At 32.0% G+C, this 14292-nt stretch overlaps 2 protein-coding genes across 2 annotated transcripts; both read right to left on the bottom strand.

Annotated features, from left to right (window-relative positions):
* Nucleotides 1-2462: 2462 nt before the first annotated feature.
* On the bottom strand, nucleotides 2463-4069 carry LOC116027675 (heavy metal-associated isoprenylated plant protein 35-like). The gene is made up of 3 exons (XM_031269388.1): nucleotides 3504-4069; nucleotides 2913-2988; nucleotides 2463-2802 (listed from the first exon to the last, which is right to left on the bottom strand). Exons 1-3 carry the CDS (start codon nucleotides 3732-3734, stop codon nucleotides 2654-2656), a joined length of 456 nt encoding a protein of 151 aa, XP_031125248.1. The 5' UTR covers nucleotides 3735-4069; the 3' UTR covers nucleotides 2463-2653.
* Nucleotides 4070-10864: 6795 nt separating this feature from the next.
* LOC116027635 (probable serine incorporator) lies at nucleotides 10865-14292 on the bottom strand. The gene is made up of 12 exons (XM_031269339.1): nucleotides 14103-14292; nucleotides 13949-14022; nucleotides 13306-13465; nucleotides 13187-13211; nucleotides 13015-13104; nucleotides 12705-12867; nucleotides 12523-12596; nucleotides 12168-12213; nucleotides 11892-11963; nucleotides 11261-11391; nucleotides 11049-11122; nucleotides 10865-10926 (listed from the first exon to the last, which is right to left on the bottom strand). Exons 1-12 carry the CDS (start codon nucleotides 14290-14292, stop codon nucleotides 10865-10867), a joined length of 1161 nt encoding a protein of 386 aa, XP_031125199.1.

Genomic DNA, 14292 nt, shown 5'->3' with positions numbered 1-14292 from the left:
ATATAGTGGCACTGTGTCTGTTTGGTAACATAATTAGCTTATCAATCAATTTTTAAAAAAAAATTATTTCCTTTTCAAAAAAAATCAATTTTAATTTATTTAACTACTATTAATTATTTGACTTGGTTAAATAATCAATATAAGCGTTTAATTAATTAGTTTTTTGTAATAACTTATTGCTCGAAAACGTTAAAATTTAAAAGACTACTCAAAGCAATTTTTTCGATCAATTTTTTTTTGAAAAAGTCATTTTGAATGTAATCAGCTATCAACTATCAGCTAATTTGCCAAGCATATTTCTATAATCAGCTATGTTATTAACTAGTCAAACTCACTAACCCAATAAACTAACAGTTATTTACCAAACACCTCATTATCTTATTTGTAAGTTTTTAATAAAAATGTAAATGGATATCTCAATTTGAAAAATGCAATTAAAATTTTGAAGTTTCAATTTAAATATCGTATGGATAGAATAGTAATTGATGAAAAGATTGTGAGAAGTATATTTGAAGTATGTGTTTAAAAAATAAAATCAAGCTAGGCCCTATAGATCATCTTGCTAGCATTTCTCACATACGTGATCGAGGATTGAAATTAGTAATTTGCTTAATAGGTAATAATAGAGCCTAAGCTAATTGCACTATTTTGTTGGTTTAGATAACTCTATTGGAACTTTTTTTTTTTTTTTTAGTTTAGTGGTTGAATTACGTTATTTGTTAGATTTAGGATCAATTTAACATTTTCCTAATATTTTTTTTTTATTTTCTTTCCAATGTTTTTTAAAATAATAATAATAACAAAAGTTGACAACACAATTGCCATGACAACATGTTCCGACATGTCAATGCTATTGTTATTTTCATGCCAGCAAATTTAATGTCGGCATTGTAAGTTTTCTTAAATTATTGTATTATCATAGAATCAACTAATCAAGCTAAAGATCGAATTCTTAGTAACTATTATAATATCAATGCATATTATTAAATTTTGAAGAATTATAAAATATTATATAAATATTTATATTCACTTTTTTCAATACTACTTAAACTCTAAATTATACTAAATATTTTACATGGTTGAAAAAATCGCTAAACGTTCCACGGGCGCTCGGGAGGCGCCTAAGCGCCCGCATATTTTTATTTTTTTTAAATTTGTTTAAGACTTGATAATAATAAACTATTTAATACTTTAATAGTTAATGCTAAAATATTAAATATTAACCTAAAAAACATATAGAGTTTGAACAATTTAAGGTTATTTTGTTCAAAACAATGTCGTTTTGAGTGAAAGGCGTTTAGATAGCCTAGTCGGCCAACCGCCTTGACCACCAATTATGGTGATACACTATGTGGTCAGGCAGTGCTTAGGCGGAATTTTTGTAATACTAATATTTTTACTCTCTCATTCAAAATTTTGATGTTGACATCTTTTAGACCCACAGAATAAAGATAACTTACCATTAATTGTCACATCAAAAAAAAATAAAAGAGTAAATATTAAAAGTTCATGTAGTAAAATTCTTTCTTTTTTACCCGAAAGAGGAGATACCCAACTAGTTCATGGTACTTAGGTACTATCAACTCCGTGCACCGTTTCCTTTATACGGGAGGTGGTGGGTTCGAGCCTCAGTGGAAGCAATACTAACTCTTGTGTTTCAATAGGTTGAGAAAGTAGTTATGAACAGATACTGCATTGTAATAGAGTTAGTAGTATTCAAAAAAAAAAAAAAAAACTCCGTGCACCGTTCTAAAACCTTGCACATTGCATAAGATTCGTTTTCAGTATGTTAAAGGTTCATATTTAATACCTTGAATACTCATTTTTAATTTGTTGAAGATTCATATATATATTTTTTGATATACTACTTAAAAATAAAATTTACGTATATTAAAAATAAGAGAAAATTGTATTTTTTTTTTATCTTTAAGTTATATTAAGTGTTGGTCATACTCACTTTTCGTCCTTTATTATTGACGTTGCACTTTTCGTCTCTTTACTAATAAAATATTAAGGACAAAATTTACAATTTTAGTATAGTTCAATGATAAAAAGTGAGCACAAAAGGATGAAAAGTGCAACACCAATGATAGTTTAAGGACGAAAAGTGAACACGACCAACATTCAAGTTGCGAATTCTACAAGTATCCTATAATTTAGGAACAAAAATTTAATTTTTCCTAAAAATAAATACTTATTAATGATTCATTATAAGATGGACAATGATCTATAATATAATTTGTCCAAGTGTACAACAAGCACGGCCCTGCCGGCCCGTTGCCGTTTAAATATGAAGTTATATTTAAAATTGATTTGAGTTTATTTTTATAACATAAAATGGGCCTGAAATCTGTTTCGAATACCAAATTACCAATATTATCATTTTAGTCTCCTTGACTTGGGCCTTATAAATGACAACAAACAAATATTTTTTAAAATATCAAAAAAAAAAAAAAAAAAAAAACCCTAAGAAATGTGCTCCCTTGAACAGAGATATGATATAATCACTGGGATTTACAAATACTAAATTCCATAGATATAGCACAAAAATCATCTATGTAGGTATGCCCTATTCTTGGTTTCCATATATATTAAAATATCCCATAACACCCGTATTCTTAATACTCTAGATAGCATCTATCACGACTTCGGTTCATATGACTTTCGTATTTTCTTGAGTAGTGATAGTCCAAAGCTCTGCATTTTTCACTTTGGAAACACTCTCCAATACTTCAAAAGGAACAATGTCTCCTACAACAACCACCATTTTGGTTTCCAAGTCCACTTGATAGGAAGTCACTCCTATTGCAATAACATATGCAACAACATAAAACATCATTAATTATTCCAAAACAAGTTATTTAGGTTGTCTTACAATACTATATAGTAGTCTTTATTAACAATTAACATACCTTCCATCTTGGAGATGTGTTTCTCCACTTTCTTGGCACAACCATAGCAATGCATGGAGACCCTCAGAACCACCATCTACATTATCATTAAAAGTCCCAAATTTTCATGAGATATATCAAAGGAGAAAAATCAAGAAACTAATTGATGAGCCAAAGAACTAAGAGAACCCATTTATATGTTCAAAGTAATTGAAGGAAATGTTGGGGGTAACCCAACCAAATTTGGTAGACTATTGATTAGGTAACCACAACGTTACAAGTTCGACCCCAACAAGTCAACTATATATATATATATAACTAGGATTTACTAAGGTGTTGGGGGCAACCCGAGGCAAGTTGATCATGTTGTTGACATGGTAACCACAAAGTTACAAGTTCGACCCCAACAAGTCAACTATGCCAAATGTTGGGATCAGGACAAGTTAGTCAACTTGTTGACTTAATAACCATGATACAAGTTCAATACTAGCTGATCAGCTATGGGTAATCTTGACTGATGGCTGTCGATTAGGGCCATAAGACAGAATTTACCCACACCATGCCCTAAAGTAGTGTCAAATTGAAAATATATTATGCTAGACACACCCATACCTTAGGCTTGAGTTGAAAGGCCAGGGTGGGAGGTCCAGAAATGACATCCTTCAACCTAACAGCCCCATCTTTTGGGTGGTCACCCAACATGAGTGGCCTTTTCTCAAACTGATCATCACCACCATCTTGGCTGCTCCCAAAGCTATTGATGCCACAGAAACAAGAAGACCCTGAAGACCCAGAACTAAGACACAGACTATCCAACACCCTACCAAACCTCAACTTCCCCATTCAAAAACACCAATACAATGCAGCAGTTTTCAATTCATTCAAGAAGATAAACAACACACACTTTGAGGAAGAAGATGCAGTGTAGTGGATGGATCCAATGGGGAGTGAAGGAAAGGAAAAAGGCCCAACTTTATGGCATTGGGAGAGGGAAAAGTGGGTGAGGAATATAATCAAGAATGATAAGCACCCATTTGTGTGCATATATGCATGTATGATGAAATTGATGACAGGGTTTTTGTGAATCATGCAACAATGGGGGATCAGAGATTAAACATCATATCTATGGGAGATGTGAAGTGGAATAGTGGAGTGGAGCCACTAGCTGAGTAGCCAGGTCATTCAGTGTGTGTAGTAATTTAATTATTTAGGTATATATTTATAGATAGACATGGATCAGAAGTGTAATATAACATGCAATGCATTTAATTAATAAATGTCTTTTTCTGTATAATATTATATAGCATCACCGGCCACTAAAACTTAAAGGTAGAGCAGAATTTGAACTCATAATAATTTTATTTTAAATAAAGAGGAACATGATAATACATACTGTTTTTGTCTCATAAGAGGAATCGAATATATTATTGTACCCCGAAATGGGTGATTGGGTGGGTGGAGCTCAATTCTAGTATCATAAAGTTACAAGTTTAATTCTTGTCAATATTTTCTTGGTTGAGCTCGTCGCACACGTTTTTCTTGTGTGATTTGCCTTTCCTATGTAATTTACAAGCTATTATGCAGGAGCGGAGTTTATCTAGTACAAATTCTCCTCACTCGAAGAAAAAAATATTATTATTATTATTGATAAAAACTGGATCATGATCAAATGACTATATATAAAGGCTAAAGCTAGACTATTTATATACTATCATAATAATTAGCCTACTAAAACACCAACACATAACGTTTTCAAAAAAACACCAACACGTAACTATCTCTATGCTCGCAGTCGCTACTCAAAAGTGTACGTACTATAAGTAAAACTCACTTTGTGATCTTAATCAACATAACTATCTCTAAGATCGCAATTACTATCTGAAAGTGCACTTTGGATGAAATTCGCCTTGTAACTCTAGCCAGCAAATGATCACAGTAAAGTAAACATATTTATGTTGCCCATATATAACTAATCGACTCAAACCAAGAATGTCATGTGTTACTCTCATAGGGAGTTGAACACTTGAAACATTATAGTTACCAATTAAACTGTCCAACCAATTTGATTGGATTGTCCCACTACTCTTTTATGAACACAATTATCCAACCTCACCAAGCATGTTTAGATTGAATAATGGTTAGGTTCACTACATATTACTTAGTTAATTAGTATTCAATTAGACTGAAGTGATTTAAATAAGCATGTGATTATAAAACTATGACATCTCAAATTCGTCATTAGTAAATTATATGATAAAGTAGAACCGACCAATTCTAAGCAAAATTGACAACACAAGATTTGTTTATATCTACAACTAACCCCTCCCTTCATTAAACAAACCTAAACAAAGTTAAGGTGGTACGTTCAATGGTCGCAGTCGTCCATGGATGGGATGTGTACAACCCAACCATGTAAGAATGACAAGACAACACATTAGAGTGGCTTTTCACTAAAATTAAGGGGAGCCAAAGAGGGGAATATTTTGGATAAAATAATAACAAAAAAGGGGCAATAAATTTGAATGCTTTGTCTTCATGCACACTAAAAACTGAAAAGAGGGGTGGCAGAAGCCATTGCATTATTGAACAACAATAAGCTAAAAAGGGGGGACTCCATTATTGGATGATTGAATTTTTTTTTTTAAATTCTTTTAAATTTTTAATTTTTTTTTTTTTGAGTGGATCTAGTCTCTACAGGTTGGTCCATGTGATGATGGAAGGAGAAGGGAATTGAAAGAAAGGTGGCATTAGTATAGTTAGATTATATCAGTCACGTGCGTGTCACATGAGCAGTTTGCTAGCAACCAGAAAATTTGGGCTGGATTTCTGGAAATGTTGGAAGAGTTGAAGGTGGCATTAAAAGCAATTGCCCCAACACAGACTACAAAAAAGAGGAACACACAGAAGAGATGCTCTTTAACACCATGTTTGATTTATAAAAATAGCTATTTCATTTCTATTTTTTTTTGTTTTTGTTTCATATATATATATATATATAATAGTGACGAGAGAAACCTACAGCCACTACTCGAAAGTATGCATTGAGTAAATTGCACTCTAATGTAATAGTTCACAAACTATATGAAAAAAGTAAACTGCACTAAAAATGAACTATTTCTTTGTAAACGAGATAATTATTAGAATATGGTATTAGGTTATTTCTGAATGCAGTTACTATATATGCATGTGTGTATAATTTGTGTCTATTTATTTATTATTTCAAATATTAGTACTTTTGTCATTTGGCTATATAATCATTTTTTATTCTTTAAAAAATTAAATATTTTATTATAATTTTATTATGTAATTCTTTTACACATTAACGAAAGATCTGACCCATCTCACGGATTGAGACCCGTGAGACGGTCTTACACAAGTGTTACCCTGATATAATAGAATAATATTTTTATTATATTCCATCTCTTTTGTAATTCTATTCACATCCCCATATTTTCGTTCTATATGAACTAAACACTATGTGAAATGCAATTCTAAAGTCTATTTCTTTTGCAAACTAAATAATGCAATTGAATTTCTATTTTATCTTTACATATTCTATTCCCTATGAGGCTATGAGATAGAATATAAGTTATATTTTTTAAAAGTTCATTTTGTAAACCAAACGTATTGTAATAATTACTTTGTAGCAATTACAAAATAAACATATTGATGTTAAATGTTAATGATATCTCAACCAATTAACCATATTAAAAAAACTAAGAATATTTTTTGACAATAATTTTTTTTTTATATTCTATATATGAAGTGATTCTAGATCTACATTACCACTTATAGTCACTTACTGATGTAGCAAGTTTGTGAATGACATATGTATATATAAATAACATTTTCATAATAATAATAATAATAATAATAATAATAATAATAATAATAATAACAATAATACACTTGTATTTATCATTTATGGATGTTAAAAATAAAATGATCGACATTCTCCCTATTGTTTAGTTGGCAACCAGTTGTATGTAGGTGTAGTGGTAGTATAGAGCAGACAATTCCCTATGAGCAACAAGGGCATTAATTGTTACCTTAATTAATTCAATTATTTGGCCAATACTTTTTTTTTTTTGAGTACTGGCCAATACTTATATGGTCTAAATGTTATACAAGTTTTTTTGAACAAAACAACGAAAGCATATATTAATCAATCAAAAGCAAAGCTGAATACAAAATGGACAAAAAGAGTTCCAAACTCTAGGATCAAATCCGCAACTTGAGTTAACTTATGAGCAAACACATTTACTGATGATCTACTAATAAATTGAATAGACACAAAATTAAAGTGTTTGAAAAGAGAATGACATCCTCTCGAGATACATCATGCATAAGAAAACAAAGGTGCAATCGATACTTTTGCCCTCATTATTTGCGCTTCAGAAATAAATTTTTTAATGATGGACTAAATTTAGAACAAAACTGAAAGTTAAAAATAAAAATTGAAAAACATTATTAATAGTCACTGAACCATTTATAAAATTAGCTCTCACAAATATTACATTGTATTTCATTATAATTTTAAAATTTGTTAAACATTAACTAATCATATCACACTAAAACAAATAATAACAACATAGAGACGAACAAACTATCTTTAATACATAGAGACTAAAATACTTTATTCAAGCCAAGGGCCTTGTGGTTCAGTGACATCAAACCCTTCTCTTTATACGGGAGGTGGTGGGTTCAAGCCTCAATGGAGGCAATACTAACTCTTGTGTTTCAACAAGTCGAGAAAGTAGTTGTGAACAGATACTGCATTGTAATAGAGTTAGTAGAATTAAAAAAAAAAATACTTTATTCAAAAGTTAAAATTATTTCAGATAAGATTCAAACATTTGACTTTCACTTTTTAGTCCAAGTGCCATTGAAACCCTTCATGAAATTAATGAAACCTAAATATAATTTTTTTTTTTTAAAATATTCTGATGGGAACATAAACCAAACTTGATGGTTTATGTCATGCTTAACATGTGATGTGATGGTTTGTCGGCAGGGTTGAATGGTTGATCAAACCAGAAAAGGTGGCAAACGGCGGCGTTTTTTATATTATCATAGCAAAGATATTGTAATTAATTAAAGCTATGATATGATATATATGGTATTTATGGTTTTAATCAGTATATTTAAAAATATTCAAATTTCAAATGAAACTTTTGGTAAGGACCGTCTCTTTCGTGATTTAGGGTTGACAGTATCATTTTATACTCTACAACCTCTCAAAAATTCAAAAAAATAAAAAAACTTCGTAGTTAATATTAATTTGTCAATTTGTTAATTTGTAGTTAAAATCATCTCTGCCGGCCTTCATTCATATTTTTAATAATTATTTTGTCAATTTCAAGCAACATATAAAAGTTGGACCAATTATACTATAGATCATGATCCACATTACAAGGTGAGTCGTTAATAAATGTTCATTTTAAATAGTATACTAAAAATAAACATTCAGTATATTAAAAATAAACTTTTAGTATATTAAAAATAAATTTGTATGTCAGCAGTCTACTGTATAATGCAAATCATAACGACCGTTAAAAGTTACAGATTATTCTTTGGACTTGAGACTTGTGTTTTGTTTTTGTTTTTGTTTTTGTTTTTTTGTTTTTGTTTTTGTTTTTTTTTTTTTCCGAATTTTGTTTGCTCCACCGTACTTAGATTGATATATAGTTTCATTCTCTATGTTTTTATGTTAAAAAAAAATTGCAACTTATTGAGGGAGGGATTTTTCTCAAAATTTTGTTTGGATTTTATTTTTGGTGTTATAAACATATATACTTTTAATTGAAACTCCAATTTAAAATCACACATGAAATTTTTAGGAATTATTGTTTAGAAACTTAGTAATATGACAATTTCTGAAGGCAATTTTTTCAAAATAAAAAATCCAAAAATCATTTTTTTTTAAATTTAATCCAAAATGGTTGTTTTTATGCACATGTAAACTAAATAAATTTGATAAAGACAAAATTGAAGTTGAAACAAGATAAGGTACAATAATATATTTCCAAATTCAGAAAATTATGTATTGGAGTATGTAAAATTATAACGAGTTAGAATTATAATAAGTATGCGTTTAGTTCACGGAATATGGAGATTACAGGAATGTAAGGTGAACATATGTATTTAGTTTTGATGGGGCTATGAGACTTTGGAGTCCATTTTAATGTATATTTTTCTTAATTTTGTTGAATTTTTTATGCATTATATCTAGACAAAAAAAATTATTACATTTTTACTTTTGTCATAGAATACAATAACTTGAATTCTATATGAATTTAGACTCAATTACCTTAATTATAGAGATTTTCTAAATCTTCTAAACTTCTATTTTTATATTCTATAGGTCTTTTTGCATTATGTTTCTTACATTTATAAATATAAATCTCTTTCTATCATTATAGTATTATAGTTAAATATGTTAAAAAAATCTCTCTTTCCAATGTTCTTGTCTCTCTATTATTATCTTTGTGTTTCTCATTTACTCTATTATATTTATATTGTAATTTTACTCAATTATAATTAGATTACATCTGGAAACAAAATAATGAAAGTTCAAATTAAACTATTGACAGGGCCCACTACAGTTGTTTTCTCTTCTAGTTTCGAGTTGAAGCATTCTGCGAGAACCTCGAATCAATGATTTTTGTGTCACTAGGTTCTCAAGTTTTAGCAATCGAAAAAGAACTCAAAAAAGATGTAATTCTTTTCACTCCTAATTCCTCCCTCCAACCAAACACCATGCATTTAATCTGCCTATTATGGCAGATTTTGATTCCATAATCAAATAACTTTGAATCACTAATTTCTTAACGGCTATGTACATCCTAGTATCCTATACCGTTGTCTGTAGTAACTTGTAAGCTGTTATTCTATTTTCTTTTTTCAACTCAATAATTCTTTAATAAGTAATGTAATTTTTATTTGGATAATGCTACCTAAAAGGCATTTATTTGGGAGAAAAAAAAAGTATAGCAGTTAATAGAATCACAAAGAGAGAGCTATGAAAATTTATTTTGTAAATTGTTGGTTCAAATTTATCTAAATTTTAAGAAGATCTTATGAGTAGTAAAGATTTTATGAAAACAACAAAAGTTCTTAGAAAATTTAAGAATCATGAAATATTTTAGAAGATTTAAAGCAAATAGTGTTAATTAACTTTCATTCTATTTCATTTCTGGACTTTCATTACATTTCAGGACTATAGGAGTAGATGCAAATGAATAGGAAGGAATATGGATTTTGATTTGTCATTAATGTGATTTATATAAGTTGTGAATGAATGGTACAATAATCACATTAATAGTTACAGATAACATTTTATGGTTAACTTTTAAAATGATAATGAATACGATTTACTTCCTTTTCTTCTAACAAGAATATTGAACACTCATAAAACCTCGAAAATTTTCATGACCATGGGTGCAAATGAATATGGAGAAATAAATTGGTATATACTTACTATTCTCATGAAATAAGATTTATGCATGTCATATGCTTGTCATAGTCTTATGGCACATTCTTGTGTTAGAACGGTTTCATTTTTTGCAGTTCTATTTCATTATTGAAAATTTTATAATCTTATTTCATGTTATTATTGATATTATTATTTAAAATTTTAATTTCGTCAAAGGATCAATTCCTAGCCTACTATTTGGCATATAGGCTGCTGCTAGTGAGATTTGAACTTGTGACATAAAGTAATTAACATCATGTTTAAAGTTTCAACCAATCAATCTACTCAAAATAATATTTTATACATAATTATGAATTTTATATATACGTTAATGCTATATATGTATATATATACAAGGGGATGTGGTGGGGTAGGGGAAGGGAGGGAAGTTGCTTCCACTGTGGCTCCGCCACTGCATATAGATATAACTCTATATGTATAAACAGTTATATACATATATGGTAATTAACAGTCTTGAATCTTCATAGCTATTCACATTTCACACTTGTGATTCATTGGCTCGAGCACCTTTCCAAATGATTGGAGCTACAATCCTCCATACTGCAAAAGTGCCAAAACCTTAACTCATTAAGAATGCTGTCTTGGGCTTTGATTCTTACTATAAAACATTGACTAGCTGTAAAAAAAAAAAAAAAAAAAACCTAAATTCTCAAGGCACTTACGGTAAACGCCAGCTGCGACCCACTCGTTGACTATCCTAACCCAAGTGCTGGCCCACCCAATACCAATTGTAAGCCTGCGATCACACATGAAAATGTTGTAAATTCAAACCTTAACCAGAATGGTTTGGTACGTTAGTTGTGTTTGTAGTTTTGTGTTGTGATCATGCCTAATTATATGTATAATGTTGAATGAATTTGAAGAGGGGATTTACTTTGTGGTGGGATTCTTGGCATTCCATCCAACTAACAGCATTGCAAAATACATGGCTCCAGTGGCAAAAACAAAATGGAAGAATCCATATCCGTACGGAACATCATCGTCTTCTTCTTGTTCATTCCTTAACTGCACCGTTTTTAAGGATATACATAAAATTATCAATCATCTATTGATAAATATATTAATAATGAATTTAGAACAAACCGGTCTAACCTAGACTAGGCTGACCACAAGGTTGGCCTAATATGATCTGACCTGAGCTAATGGGATTGGGTCAGCCCCGTTGGCCAAGGCCGATTACGAGGTCGGCTCAAGGGGTATACTTGACCTCACAAGGTCAACCAACCGAGCAAGTATAAAGCGCGATCAAACTGGAGTCGTAACCACCTGCCCCGAGCAGGTGGCGCCTGTGAACGGCAAAGAACATTTACGAGGAAGGGTCCAGTATAAAAGTAAGTCATTTGTCCTTGTTGAATGATTAATACAATATTAAGACATTTTGTTTTTTTCAAATACAATATTTACTTCACATTCCTTTATCCTTTAATTAATCAGGACTTTTTAATTGGGGCATGAATTAATTAAATCCAATAATGTGTAATTGGGAAATGGATCGAAGCAGATACCTGAAAGCTTTTCGAATCAATGCCGGTTGAAAACGTTGCAATCACAATTGCCATTACTGCCACAACAAAGCTCTGCCAACATTACACAAACAAATCACCATTCACTACTAATTCCCAACAAACCCCTCACCAAATATAGTAATAACTTTCCCGCATTTTAAATCGGGTATTTAAAATTCGTAAAAAGACAATTATGAACCGACACTGCATTGTAACAGAATCAGTAGTACTAAAAAAAATTGTGTAAAAGACAAGTTTTTGAGTTAGAAGAATTACTATGATGGTGATAATTTTTACTTCTGAATCAACAGATGCCTCTTCACTGTGAAGAAGACAGAAATGCAACCATTAGGGAAGTTGTTCCTTGTTCCTCAGGAAAAAACCAGACATAACATTAGTACTGGGATAAACGAAGAAATAGTAACTGCAAGGTTATAAGTTCGACCCCAAACAAAAACAATCTATTTCTCTTCTTGATTTGAGCCTGTCAACTATAGACAACCAAAACTGGTTTACCTCCTCATAGTCTCGACTAAGGACACAATGTGAGATTTACCTAGTGCAAATCCTCAGATAATGGTTGCAGTTACCTCAACACTAAAAAAAAAAAGAAAGAAAGATTGAATCTTGCCTTCTGATGGCAGACCAGCAGAGGAACACAACATAAAGTCCCATGAGACTTGAAGTCAGAAACCCTGCATTCACCTGTTCCCACCACACACACACACACACACATATGAACTCAAACACACAACCAACCAACCAACCAACAAACCTCGGGACAATTGAAGGACGCGTTCTGTTTCAACTTACTTCAGGCCGGATAGAAACAATGGTCATGAGGTGGATGAGCACAGCCGTCGTCAAGATGAAAAAAACGTTTAGGGCGCCAACACCTTCTATAATGTATATCAAGATGATCCCGAGAATGGACACAATGTACGCGGTTGCTGCAAGGATCATCGCGTGTACACGCCTGCAGCAACGAATAGCACCATTTTCCCCATCAATCAAACACTCACAGGAACTCAAACTATGTAGCTACCTAGGAAACATTGAACTGAGGTTGTAACAAATTAAGGTTGTAACAGAGTCAGTAGTACTAAAAAAAAAAGGTTGTCACCATGTATCTGCATACTCGTCGGAGTGGCAAAAATCGTTTAGCCAAGTGATGAAACTGATTATACTAACAAGCTGGACTAGTAAAAACACCCTGCAAAACACATATTCAGACACAACAATGCACATTTTCTTTCAATCTTAAGGTTTAGCTTAGATTGAATGCACAAACATACCCAGCTCCAAAGTGTGAAAGATGTCCTGTTAAAAGCACAAGTACGACAGTAAGAAAATTTACAGTTTGAGATGAAATCTGATCTGCAGGTTCAAGGTAGAGAGAGGTAAATGTGCTAACCATAGACCTCAATAAGGTCAGATGGAAGGAAAAAGGGGAGGAGAGTTAGTGCTATCATCATAGGAATCTTGGCAAACCACCATCTTGAGTGCCATGTTTCTCTTCTATCCATCAACTTTGTAGTGCCTAATGTGGACACAAACATCAAGAAGTAGAACATCTAAACATGGTATGTCAAGGATTAGTACATACTTTCATAATGCATAATATATATAAACAATAAACGTGCAATCTCACTAGTATTGTCAAAGCGGGTTAGCTCACTCCACTCCAAGCTTAATTTTTGGTAGGCTTTTAGGGACCAGCCCAGAAAGCACGTGGGGCTAGAGTTCAAGTAACCCTAACTTACTCCACACAAGCCGGCCCACAGGTTAAAATGCAAGAATATAAAGGATCTGACCCGTGGACCAACTCGAGCAGGTTACGGGGCCTACATTGGCCAAACCCGTTAGACCAGCAATTTTACGGTCCATAATTTTCGTAGCCCTAGCCTGCCCCACTGTGGGACGAGTGCAGGCCGGCCACGTGGTATGTCAAGGATCAGCTTTGGAGCATAATATATATAAATAAATAAGCACGCAGTCTCAACGTCTCAGTATCATCAGTTAAAACTTTCAATCGAAACAGAACACAATAAGGATACAAAACAGCCCATGCTCACTCTGAGAACTCCCATTCTACCAAAGCAATATGCCCTGTCAGAGCAGTCATTAGTCCCTGCACCATCCATTCAAACAATCAATTGCCACTCAACACAACAATCCAAGAATGAAGGCGATGAAATGGACATGAATTACTCTTGAAATGGCTCAGAGTTTTAGAGCCATAATCACGAACAATCCACGCCAGCAAAGTCGCCAGCAGAAACATGAAACTGTAAACATATCTAGCCATCCAAGGATTGGAGCCACTGCGGAATTGGTTGAACCAAGAACCTTGTTTGACAGTTGCATAACGGTCACTGATACTGTTAGTACTTGTCGTCAT

Source organism: Ipomoea triloba, chromosome 8 (genome assembly GCF_003576645.1).
Source record: "Ipomoea triloba cultivar NCNSP0323 chromosome 8, ASM357664v1".
Classification (NCBI taxonomy): Eukaryota; Viridiplantae; Streptophyta; class Magnoliopsida; order Solanales; family Convolvulaceae; genus Ipomoea; species Ipomoea triloba.
The sequence above is the reverse complement of the archived record's forward strand: the minus strand, read 5'-3'. Positions and strand labels throughout refer to the sequence as shown.